Here is a 12,717-nt window from a genome sequence, read left to right as displayed (position 1 = left end):
CAGAATTTTCCACAGTTTGTTGTGATCCACACAGTCGAAGGCTTTAGTATAGTCAGTGAAGCAGAAGTAGATATTTTTCTGGAATTCTCTTGCTTTTTCTGCGATCCAGCAGATGTTGGCAATTTGATCTCTGGTTCCTCTGCCTTTTTTAAATCCAGCTTCTACATCTGGAAGTTCTTGGTTCACATACTATTGAAGCCTAGCTTGAAGGATTTTGAGTATTACCTTGCTAGCATGTGAAATGAGTGCTGTGGTTCAGTAGTTTGAGCTTTATTTGGCAAAGCCCTTCTTTGGGACTGAAATAAAACTGGAATGAAAATTCCAGTTCTGTGGTTACTGCTGAGTTTTCCAAATTTGCTGTCATATTGAATGCAGCAGTTTATCAGCATCATTTTTGGATTTGAAGTAGCTCAGCTAGAATTTGATCACCTCCATTAACTTTGTTTGTAGTAATGCTTCATAAGGCCCCCTTGACTTCACACTCCAGGGTGTCTGACTCTAGGTGAGTGACTACACCATCATGGTTATCTGGGCCTTCATATATCTTCTACAAATTTTCTGACAAATAACTCATGCATGAACCAGCATATTGTGTGTGTGCTCAGCCGCTCATTTATCTCCAACTCTGCAACCCCATGGACTGTGGGATTATCCTGGCAAGAACACTGTAGTGGGCTGCCCTTTCCTCCTCCAGAGGATGTTCCCAACCCAGGGATCGAACCCACATCTCCGGTGGTTCCTCTTTGGCAGGCAGATTCTTTACCACCTAGCCACCTGGGAAGCCCGGACCAGTATATTAGTGACTCTCAAATGGATATACAGAAATAAATCCACTCAGGAAACAGATAATTAATGAGGAATTCCTCTGTGCACCATTCAAAAAGGAACAAAGATTTCCTTCAAAGCTAGTGAGTATTTTATTAGTCTTTGTTTGCTTAAATTGCTGCTTAATCACAGTACCAGCTTTAGATGTCTTAAAGCTTGATGTATATTGAGCAATGTCAGATCATTCAGATATCACTGAGTTCTTTGGTGTTACCTAGGGATTTCACATTATTTTTCAAGCACACAAAAGACCATAAAAAAAAAAGAAAGAAAGCCCACTAGAACAAATTGAATCTGATTTCTTCTCACTCCTCATGCTCCAGGAGGCAAAGTGTATCATCAGATGCTCTCCAAGCTCCCACAGTGTATGAGGCCTCCAATCTGTAATATGAACCATGATCATCAGCAAGGAGGATGGATCCGGTCTACCACTACAGTGGTTCTCTGGGCCACCTAAGGCCATATTTATGACTTCACAGCTGCCATTTCTACCTCGTCACAGTGAGATGTGCCTTTGCTTCTATTGATGAATGAACCTCAAGAAGATATTGTGATTGGCATACATTTGAGAGCAACCCCAAAGGTGCTACTAGTGTTTGTTTATCAAAAGTCAAGATTTGATACAGAACCCTGGTTTGAATTCTCTTGAGTCACACATGAAATTAAAAGACTCTTGCTCCTGGAAGAAGAGCTATGACCAACCTAGACAACATATTAAAAAGCAGAGACATTACTTTGCCAACAAAGGTCCGGCTAGTCAAAGCTATGGTTTTTCCAGTGGTCATGTATGGATGTGAGAGTTAGACTATAAAGAAAGCTGAGCACTGAAGAATTGATGCTTTTGAATTGTGTTGTTGGAGAAGACTTTTGAGAGTCCCTTGGACTGCAAGGAGATCCAACCAGTCCATCCTAAAGGAGATCAGTCCTGAATATTCATTGGAGGAACTAATGCTGAAGCTCCAATACCTTGGCCACCTGATGCAAAGAACTGACTCATTTGAAAAGACCCTGATGCTAGAAAGATTGAAGGCAGGAGGAGAAAGGGACAACAGAGGATGAGATGGTTTGATGGCATCACCGACTCGATGGACATGAGTTTAAGTCAAATGTGGGAGTTGGTGATGGACAGGGAAGCTTGGGGTTCTACCGTCCCTGGGATTGCAGAATCAGACATGACTGAGTGACTGAACTGAACTGAGTTGACTATACAGCGAATTCCCATTGGCTTCTATTTTACATATGGTAGTGTATAGGTTTCCATTGCTACTCTCTCCATTCATCCCACCCTCCCCTTCCTCCCCCAACTCCCATGTCCATCAATCTGTTCTGTATGTCTGTGTCTCTGTTGCTGCCCTGCAAATTGGTTCATCAGTACCATCTTTCTAGAAGTTCAAGAGGGATGGGACATATGTGTACCTATGACTGATTCATGATGAGGTATGGCAAAAACCAATACAATATTGGAATTATCCTTCAATTAAAAATAAATTTAGAAAACATTAAGATTTGAGTTTGGAATTGTGTGCATACCACAGTTACTGCCTTGCAGCAATTTTTTCCTTTACTGTAACTTGATTATGATAATCATTAAAAAAAAAAAAAAGGCACACTTTTTACACTACCACAATGGCATTAGCACATGATGCATTCAGTTGTTTTGGATTCCGTCTTATTCTTTGCCAGGAGCCCCAGTTGTTTCCAGGGAGCTGATGCATAGAGGACATTGTCCTGGGACAAGTCCAGGTCTGTGTGTAGAGAGAAAAGTGTACACGGTGTGTGGGTCATTTTCTTAACTGAGTTGAGACCTTCCTAGAATATCAATGTTCACTCAGTGTCTCTCACTGTTCACTCACTCACATTTACTTGCTGCGCCACCCCACCCACCTGTCCTGTCCCTCCTTCTCTGTCAGTTTACATGTCAGTTCTCGAACTCATTTCCTCCTGACAGGTAATGAAAATGAACAAGGTAGACTGACCTTCAGGGCAGGGAGGAGCTGGTGGAATCCGAGAGGAACTTGAGAGCTCAAAGCCTTATCTAAGGCAGGTGGCTTCCATTGAGCCTTCATCTTCCAGCGTTTCAAGAGGCACTGGGTTGTTCAGAGAGTAGATCCTAAGAGATCTCATCACAAGGAAAAAACCTTTTTGTTTTTTCTTTTTTTTTTTGGTATCTATATGAGATGATAGATTACCAATAAACTTACTAAGGTAGTCTTCACAGTGTATGTAAGTCAAACCATTATGCTGTACTACTTAAACTTAGTGCTGCATATCAATTATAATCTCAGGAAAATGAGAGAAAAGACCTTCATTGTGTAATATTTAAAAATTTTGACACATTGGTATGTACTGTATATACCAATACAAAAATTTGGCTGCTGGCTTACCATCTTCAGTACAGAAGATTAGACAAAGTGAGCTTCTGCTCCCTTAAGCCTTCCAAATTATGACATTTATGTCTACAGGAAATCATAAAGGTTTATGTTTGTCCTGTTTGAATGCAGTCTTTGCTTCCCGCATCCTTAAATATAAGAACAATAACTTTATTTTGTGTAGTGCACCATGACATATATACTGCTTTTCATATTTACTGTCTGTTTTAATGTACCATCACCATTTAAGTTCAAGATTGGGCTATCTTCATATGTTTATGCCATGAAAAATCTTCAAGCTCTTTTACAAAGGGTCATCTTATTAATATTCTCAAAATCTGTCTTTTCTCTTTGATTCAATAATTACCTTTGTTTAGTTGGCATTTCTCTTCCATTCCTTTGTAGTTTTGTGACTATCCTCTCATGCTACCTTACACAATAGAACATCACGTTGGCAAATTAATCATTCACTGAACCTATTTTGGTTGCCATTGTTGCTGCTGCTGTTCTTTTCTGTTAATAGAACATCTTGTATATTTCAGTAGACTCCTTATCTTTTGGGCCAGAAGGGATTGTATGAATGTGTATGTGTTTCCTTTAGTAGTAATTTTTTTAAAAAATAGTATACTAAATTACCCTGTGTAGTATAACCTCTCTCCTGTCCCCAGAATCCTCATTACAGGGAAAGAGGTAGGAACAAATGTCTGTATATTGGCTGTGAAACTATGAGAGATTTTTCTCTGTTACTTATTTTATATCTTTTTAAAATCATTTGTATAACTTTTATAATAAGGCAAAAGTGTTTTGAAATCATGTTCTCTTTTTATTCCTAAGCTCATTAAACCCTCCCCTTGCCTTCATGAACGACTATAAAACTGGAATCATTTTCCTTCCCATTCTGTTTCTTTTTACATTATAAAAGTCATAATTGGTTATTTTCTCCCCACCTGCTTATCTTGAATTTCAAACCCACAGAAAAGTTGCAAAGATTGAAAAATAATGAATATATTCTCTTCCCCTTGATTCACCAATTGTTAACATTTTATCACAATTCTTACATTCTGTTTTTCTCTCTCTGCCTCTGTATATGTGTGTGTGTGTATTTGCACCATTGCAAGGGTGACTACAAATTTTAAAAACTCATATTTTATTTAAAATGTAGACTATTTTGCAGCTAAAATCTTTAGTATCTAGTTGATGTCCTGGACAGCTTTTCCTACAGAGCTGCCCTTTGGTTCTGTGTAGTCTCATTGAGCACAAATATTTGCAATATATGGGCTTCCCAGCTGACACAGTGGTAAAGAATCCATCTGCAGTGCAGGAGATGCAAGAGACATGGGTTTGACCCTGGAGTAGAAATAGCAACCCACTCCAGTATCCTTGCCTGGAAATTTCCATGGATAGAGGAACCTGGCGGGCTAAAGTCCACAGGGTCACCAAGTTAGACACGACTGAGCTACTGAGTGTGTGTACATGCATGCACACACCCACACACACATATTCACAGTATATAGCCAAGGTCATCTAGAACATAGTACTTCTAGAACATAATATTTCTGTTTTAGGAATGAGTTCTCATAATTTCATTATATATTTGAACTATCAACCAAAAGTTAGAGCAGTTTTCTCCAAAATGTCCAATGCTATCAACTGAACAGTAAGTTCTTAGGTAAAAGGAATCTAACTCAATCTAAAAGACTTGGAAAATGCTATGATAATAATCTCTGTGTCACATATTGCCACAGTGTTCTGGGATTTACCTCCATTTGGTTCCCTAGTATTGCATAGTCATTGACAAGGCAGTAAAATAGTCCAGGTTCAAATACTGACTGTACTACTTACTATGTGGGGCTTCTCTGGCAGCTCAGTGGTAAAAGAATCCGCCTACCAACGCAGGAGCTGCAGGTTCAATCCTTGGGTTGGGAAGATCCCCTGGAGAAGGATTGGCAACCCATTCCAGTATTCTTACCTGGGAAATCCCATGGTCAAGAGGAGTGTGACCAGCTGCAGTCCATAGGGTCTAAAGAGTCGGACACGAATTAACAACTAAAAAACAGCAAGTTATGAAACCTCTCTGTGGTTGTTCCTTCATCTGCAAACTGGAGATGATAACAGAATACATGGAAAAAAAAAGTGACGATGAAGTGATGTAACTCTTGGCACACAGTAAGCTTTCATATTATCATTAACAGTTTTCATTCCTGTTCACCACATGCAGATCTTGTGTGATCTTTGTAACTTCCATCTGGTCTTCATGACTCCAGCTTCTTCCCATTCTAGCCCATCCTACCTGCCCCTCCACTTGGCCCTTGGGTGACAGGGTCAAAATACCAGCTTCTTCTTATGTGAAACTGGCTTGGACTCAAGGCCAAAAGTGTGTTTTAGTCTTCTTTTCTCCCAAGTTAAACTTAATTTGACCCCTGTAGGCTTCACCAAAAGGGCCTGAGCATGCCCCAGCCTGCACACCTCTGTAAGCACTAACATGATCACAGTGCTTCACTGCTCAGAGACCCTCTGTCATTCCCACTCCACACCAAGTAAGACCAGAGTCCTCAGTAATCATCGCTGCCACTAACTGCACTTCTTAGTTATGTGCCAGATAATATATTTTCTGCTTTATTATTTCATTTTGTGTATTTAATTCTCAAACCACTCCTCTGAGCAAAGGGTTATTACCCATCTGCAATTTACAAATAAGACACAGGCTCAGCACCATGAAGCAGCTTCTTGGTCAGCATAGCACAGTTGGGAAGCAGGCATTTGGGCACTGAGTCTGGGCTGACGCCTGCAAAGCCTGTCCTTTCAAACTGTCAAGCTGCATCACCTTTTCAGCCTGTGTGTGAGCTCTGGTTATCCAGGTCAGGAGACCTGTCTTCCCTCTGTTCTCTCCTCTCATTTACTCCCAGACATCTGTGCTTTTATCACTCACTGAACATGCTGTGTCCTTTGTAATCTTTGTCTGTTTTTTTCCTTGCTGTTCTCTTTATCTGGGTTTTTCCCCCCCTTTTCCATTCATGTACCTTCCATTTGTCCTTTATGATCCTGTTCAGAGGCCACGTCCTCTGGGAAGCCTTCCCTGATTCTACCCACTTTTCTTCCCAAAAAGTTGTTCCGATTTATGTTAGTAATTTGTAGAATAGTCATTTGTGATGTCTTTCTGTTTCCTTGTATTGTTAGTTCTTTTAAGGACCAGATCATACAATTTTTCGTCCCTAAGCATCAGGTACTTTGATGATGCTGATAATAAAATGATGATGATTATTTGGATAATGGTTATTGTTCATTAAATCCCTCCTTTGTGTCACATACAGTGCTGGGTGCTTCATATGCATTGTCTTGGTTTCACAGACTCCAAGAGACACACTTTCAGGATCTTTGTCTACTTAACTGTAAAGTGGGAATGAGGACATTCTTAATTTTTTATTGAGAGTTGTTAGGAAAGGATGGAGCCAGGATTCACAGGTCTGTCACATTCCAAAATGATACTCTTTTCTACCACACAGTGCTGTCTGCTTTGCACATAGTAGATAGTCAGGAAATACTGGTGGCATTCTTTTGCACCCCCAGCTTTGCCATTTTTGGTACCTGTTAAGAAGGACACTCAAAGGCAAAACTAACAAATATCTTTGTAAATGGAGGACATGCTTAAGCCAGTTTGTCCATGGCATTTGGTAATGTATTTTGGTCTGATATACAAATAACCAACTTTGTTTTTTAGCTTAAATTGCCATAAAATTGTATTGGCAAGTATATTATAGAATGCACACTGAGAGAAATATTCAGTGGTATTATAGAATGTCTTTCTTCTCAGAAGTTTTAAAAAAATTTCCTGTGGTCTTGTTAGTTCATGGGATTTGGAGCTTGATGTAGATGATCTGTTGCTGGAAGCCTCATAAGGATTTGGTTATAAAAAAATCTGTATAACTCAGTGCTTCTCCATGGATCTCTAGGGCCCTGTGGGAGTGAGGCTTCTATGTGAGCGACCTCGCAAGAGTCATCGATAGTAATTCACTGACATCATCATCAAATAAGTTATTTTCCTGAGATGGTCCATTTGGGGATTATAAGCAAAGAGCTTCTAGTACTGGATAGAAAGTTTTTCACATGTCACCACCTTCTCTGAATCCTTTTAGACTTCCTAGTTTTTTAATAACCATACATTTATATTTTATCTTTAGGGTAGTATAAAATTTGATGCTTTAACCCCTTACTGAGGCTTCCCTCATAGCTCAGTCGGTCAAGAATCTGCCTGCAATGCAGGAGACCTGGGTTTTATTCCTGGGTCAGGAAGATCCCCTGGAGAAGGAAATGGCAAACCACTCCAGTATTCTTGCCAGGAGAATCCCATAGACAGAGGAACCTAGCAGACTACAGTCTATGGGGTCGCAGGAGTTGGACATGATTTAGTGACTAAACCACCACTAACCCCTTATTGAAACACAGAAAAATAGTAGAAAAGAACATGGACTTTGGAGTCATACTGCACTAGTATAGATGTTTGTGGGTATATGCTGTCAGTTCCATAAAGCCTACTTCCTTATCTATAAAAATGGAATTTACATGTATAACATGAGGGCTATAGTTAACAATATAATGTATATTTGAAAGTTACTAACAGAGTCAATCTTAAAAGTTACCATCTTAAGGAAAAAAATTATATCAAGTTATGGAGGTTAACTGAGCTTATTGTAATTATTTTGCAGTGTATATACATATGAAATTGCATACTACACCTTAAACTAAAACAATGTTATATATATATATTACAATGTTTTATATATATATATATATCCATGTCAATTATATCAATAAAACTGGAAAATTTTAAATAAAATAGTATTTATAATATTTACTTTGCATAGTTACTGTCAACTAGTAATAGTTAATGTAAAATTACTGAATGATACCCAGCATTATCAATATCATTAGTAGAAATAGGTCATACTTACTTTTTGTTTCCTTTGAATGCAAGGTTTTAACTAGTTGGTGGGATAAGCCATCCATGAAAATTGTATTACAAGAGTTATTTTGTTTGCCAAGGCTAAAATAATGATATTTCAATCAAAAATTTTTTTTCCAAATGCTTTAAGTGGTTATCCAAGACTCTGGCTAGCACCCTTCCATGTGAACTATTATCAGTTGAGACAGTTGTCACTCTAAAGCAGTGCTCTAATGACAACTGTTTGGGGGATCCTTAATTTCCTCCATTGAATTAGTTGTCAATTCACGTCAACAAAAGAAAGTCTTTTAAGCCTTGGATACTGGATGGGCACTGGGCATACTTCTACACAGAATTTTACAATAAGCTGTATTTCTTAATGGCTTCCCTGATAACTCACTAGGTAAAGAATCTGCCTGCAATGCACGAGACCCCAGATCAATTCCTGGGTTGGGAAGATTCACTAGAGAAGGGATACGTTACACACTCCAGCATCCTTGGGCTTCCCTTGAGGCTCAGCTGGTAAAGAATCTGCCTGCAATGTGGGAGACCTGGATTTGATCCCTGGGTTGGGAAGAAGGGAAAGGCTACCCACTCCAATATTCTGACCTGGAGAATTCCATGGACTGTATAGGCCATGGGGTCACAAAGAGTTGGACACAATTGAGCTTTCCTTAAGAAATGAAGTGTCTAAGAACATATTGATTATTTTTTCTCTGATCTATGTAACTCATTTTAATATCATACTGTTTAAAAGTTGCGTGTATTTTACATCGTTTTTAAATACCTAATATGGTTTGCTTTAAGCCATTTCAAACCTACACTTTTCCTCTCAGTAGGAAAAAAAATAAAGAAACCCAACAAGGTGTCTAGATCTGTCACCGCATTTGATTACTGGAATTAGAAACCACTGAGTCTTTTTCTTTTTCAATGTACCCCTTGTTTTGCAGAGAGGAGCTGGTGTCCTCCGAGGACCTGCTGGAGTGGCTGCGGCCTTTCTGCGCCGACGACACCTGGCCCGTGCGGCCCCGCATCCACGTGCTGCAGGTTCTGGGACAGTCATTTCACCTGAGCGAGGAGGACGGCAAGCTCCTCGTGTTCTTCAGAACGGAAGCCATCCTCAAAGCCACCTGGCCCCAGAGACAGGTGAGGGTGCATCTGATGGCCATGTCCTGATTCCTTTAAACCACCTTCAAGTGAATAATCAGCTTGTTAATGCAGTCTTCCCATTGTGTTCATCAGTACAGTTATGTAGCAGGAAAATATGTGCAACCCGGTGTGTTTTTACTTTTCCACATGTTTGAATATACAGAGTAGATGATGCCTCAGTCACCTGACATGTATATATAATTTTTCTCTTCATAGGATACAGTCAGGGTTTTTCACAGTATCAGTTAATTAGGGCAGCTTGCCCTTTCCCTGGAGAGATGCAGATCTAAGAGGTAATGCAATGTGCAGTTTAGCTCATTCATTTTGTCCTGCTCTGCCCAGGCACTCAAATGCCCTGTCTTCTATGTGTAGACAGACACAAAGTAGCAGAGACATAAGATCTTGGTTTCTTCCTTTTATCCTGCAAAGCCTACTCAGTCCATCACCTCCCTGGATCCTTCCCTGACGGTTTCAAACTTAATTGAACTTTGAACTCCACACATTTGATCTATTATTATTATTATTATTACTTCTGCTGTTATTACTTCTGCTACTTAAAGTTTTGTCTTCCCACTACCTGAAAACTCAGAAACCCTGGAGGATATACTTACCATTTTTCAAAGCCCTCTAAGAATGCTGTGCACACATCCAGAGCTTAAATGCTTGTTGACTAAGTGAAAATGCTAATTCCTAAATCAGAGAAATACGGTGGCTGTTGAATTTTGGCTTAGATTCTAAACTGATACATCCTGAAGCTATTGGATCTAAGAGTCAGCACTTAATCAAGTGCTTTAGCTTGCAGACTATAGGCCAATAAAAGTTAGAAAGTAAAACTTGCTTTCTAATCTGCAAAAGAGCTTCCTGGAAGTCTGACTCCAACCCAATTTACCTTTTCATTTTGAAACTTTGCCTTATAATTTCTGTTAGTATCCTTATTACTTCACTTAACGAACAATGAACCTCCTTTTTTAAAAAAAGAGAACCAAATATTAAAAATATCTCAAGACTCATCTCAATACATCTCCTGAGTTACCTTCTATATTCTTATTTCCCTCGTTGAGAGAAATAAGTAAATACTATCTATTCTTCAAAGTTAGAGAATTTGAGATTCAAAAAAGATGGATTTATCAAAGATTCTCTAATCCTGCCACATTGCTGAAACAGTATATTAAAGCCACTAATATCTGAATGATACTCTGAAGCATCATGACCGTATCAAGTTATTTAGTCTTAACATTTTGCTTTGAATTGCATTAAGAGACCACTAACAGGCTTTCTCAAGAGCAATCTGTGAACAGAGTATACTCGGCTGTGACAGACACTCCAGGCCCCTGCCATAGTGGACGTTAGAAGTGTGCATGTTTTCAGCAGACGCGGAGGTTCTCGTAGCATTTCTGAGGTTAAGCAACACACTAGGTCATGTTATTTTCGCCAAGTGGAACCTTAGGTTCCGTCTCATCCTGAAACAAATGAACGCTCTTAACGTTTATGCATTTTTCTGACAGACCCTCCATTTTTCAAGTTCTCACCTTTTTTTCAATTTTCTGTTCCTTGATGGCTGGAGTCTGGCAGGACAATGAAGCCTGCTTCTCTCGAGCCTCACTTCATGACATGTCAGGTCCATGCACCAGAAATGTTATGAAACAGCGTGGAAACCAGGAAAGGGGGGAAATACCCATTTCATCTATCATATTGCAACATTAGAACATGCACTCTATATTTGGCTCTAAACACTTCAGAAATCATATAAGTATACCCACTGCTTTTATGCTTTCCTCGACATTCCAGTTATATTCATAGAACAAGTTGCAACTTTTATATGACTTGTGTCTCCACCCTCCCTCTACCATTGTTTACAATCTCGCAGAAGATTCTTGCACTATGAGCCTTGGCTGCTTGATGTGTGAAATGGAGCCTTGAACCAGAGGAGACAGAGGATGCCTTGCTCACCTCTGACATTTCTTTGACATGTGTTAAACTGTTGTTTTCATCCCCATGTCCCAAACATCTAGAAGACCCCAAACTGTTGTTTGCACGGGCTCTCGTTTTCTTAATTTCTCCCTATCTCCTTCTCCATTTCAAAGGCAATATTAAGGAGAGAGATGGGTTCTTACAGAGCAAAGATAAGAACAGATAATGACGCTGCAATGTTCAATTACCAGAAAATGTGGGACTGCTACCTTCACCGTGGCTGGTAATCCTCTTAGGCAGACTTTGCATACATCAAAGAGGGGCTTAATATTTAATTATCCTCGGGGTGCCCAAACTAGTGGCCCCACAAATCAACGTGTTGCCAGGAAACCAGTGAGCTCCTGCAAAATTCAACACACAGTCTGTGTAGCCTGCTACCTCACTGCTTCTCAGAAAGACAGCGATTTTTACTTTTCTAATGATTAGTTAACAAAATTAAAAATTCAGAGGCCCTCAATTTTCAACAGCATGAGAGGCCTTCCTTTCCACCCCAGAAATGTGCCCCAGCGTGGAGGGCAATAGGGAGGCAGAAGGAGGGGAGGGAGAAACTTAATGGGGGGAGGGGGAGAATGGACTGTGTTAATTCTCTTGGTACAATTTGTCTGAGTTTTTCAGGTTTTGTAATTTTCTAGTTAACTGGTGCATGAAAAATATGTGTCAAAATACTGATGTTTCCTTAAAAAATTCCATATCCTATCACCTCAATTTTTTTTCTGGTTTTATGTAAAAAAAAAAAATTCACCTAAAAAAAGAACATTGTAAAATTTCCGTCTAAATTTGTGGTTTTAAGTGATCAACAGAAAAATGAGTTTAAGACAGTTTTCAACCTCATCACAAATTCATGTATACATGGAAGGACATATTTAGTCTTTCTGGTCAGAAGCCAACTTGGTGACGTTTCCCAAAGCATAAACAAAATACTCATTTTTTTGTCAGAGCTCAGACAAAGATCAATAGGAATGAAGAGTTATGTGTGCAGAAGTTTATTTAGTTCCTTACAAAAGATTTCCTGTTACCTTAAATGTGTTCAAAGCTAGGACTCATTGTCATAAATAATTCTCTTAATCAAACATAGGATATTATTTGATGTTAAAAATATGTGTGCACATACATATATCTCTAAGAGGCGTGAAATCACAATCCTAGAACTAGAAGACATGTTTAAAAGCACCCCTGTTCAAGAATCATATTTTATAGAGAAGGATGTCCAGAGATGAAGAAGTCACGTCCTCAGATTTTAGCATAAATGTCATTTCCAAAATGACTGCATCCAGTCACAACCTATTTTATGAGATTTTTTTTTCTTTTCTAATCACTTACCACTATCTGCTTCCTCCTTACCTTCCTCCTGCTTATCTATCTGTCAATATTATGTGATGTCTTTTTTCTTCCATTAGAATACAAATTCCATGAGAAAAGGGAACCTACAGCAGTAAATATTTGTTGAACTAATGAATATTAAAT

The 12,717-nt window shown here is 39.1% G+C and overlaps 1 protein-coding gene across 1 annotated transcript in view; it reads left to right on the top strand.

Annotated features, from left to right (window-relative positions):
• NBAS (NBAS subunit of NRZ tethering complex) overlaps nt 1–12,717 on the top strand; it is a 312,486-nt gene that overhangs the window by 260,207 nt on the left and 39,562 nt on the right. The window contains exon 48 of the mRNA XM_065928602.1: nt 9,084–9,279. Coding sequence (XP_065784674.1) covers nt 9,084–9,279 — 196 coding nt within the window. The remainder of the gene's footprint in view (nt 1–9,083; nt 9,280–12,717) is intronic.

This window comes from Muntiacus reevesi, chromosome 3, assembly GCF_963930625.1.
Source record: "Muntiacus reevesi chromosome 3, mMunRee1.1, whole genome shotgun sequence".
Taxonomy (NCBI): Eukaryota; Metazoa; Chordata; class Mammalia; order Artiodactyla; family Cervidae; genus Muntiacus; species Muntiacus reevesi.
Note: the sequence above shows the minus strand (reverse complement) of the source record. Positions and strands in the feature narration are given on the sequence as shown.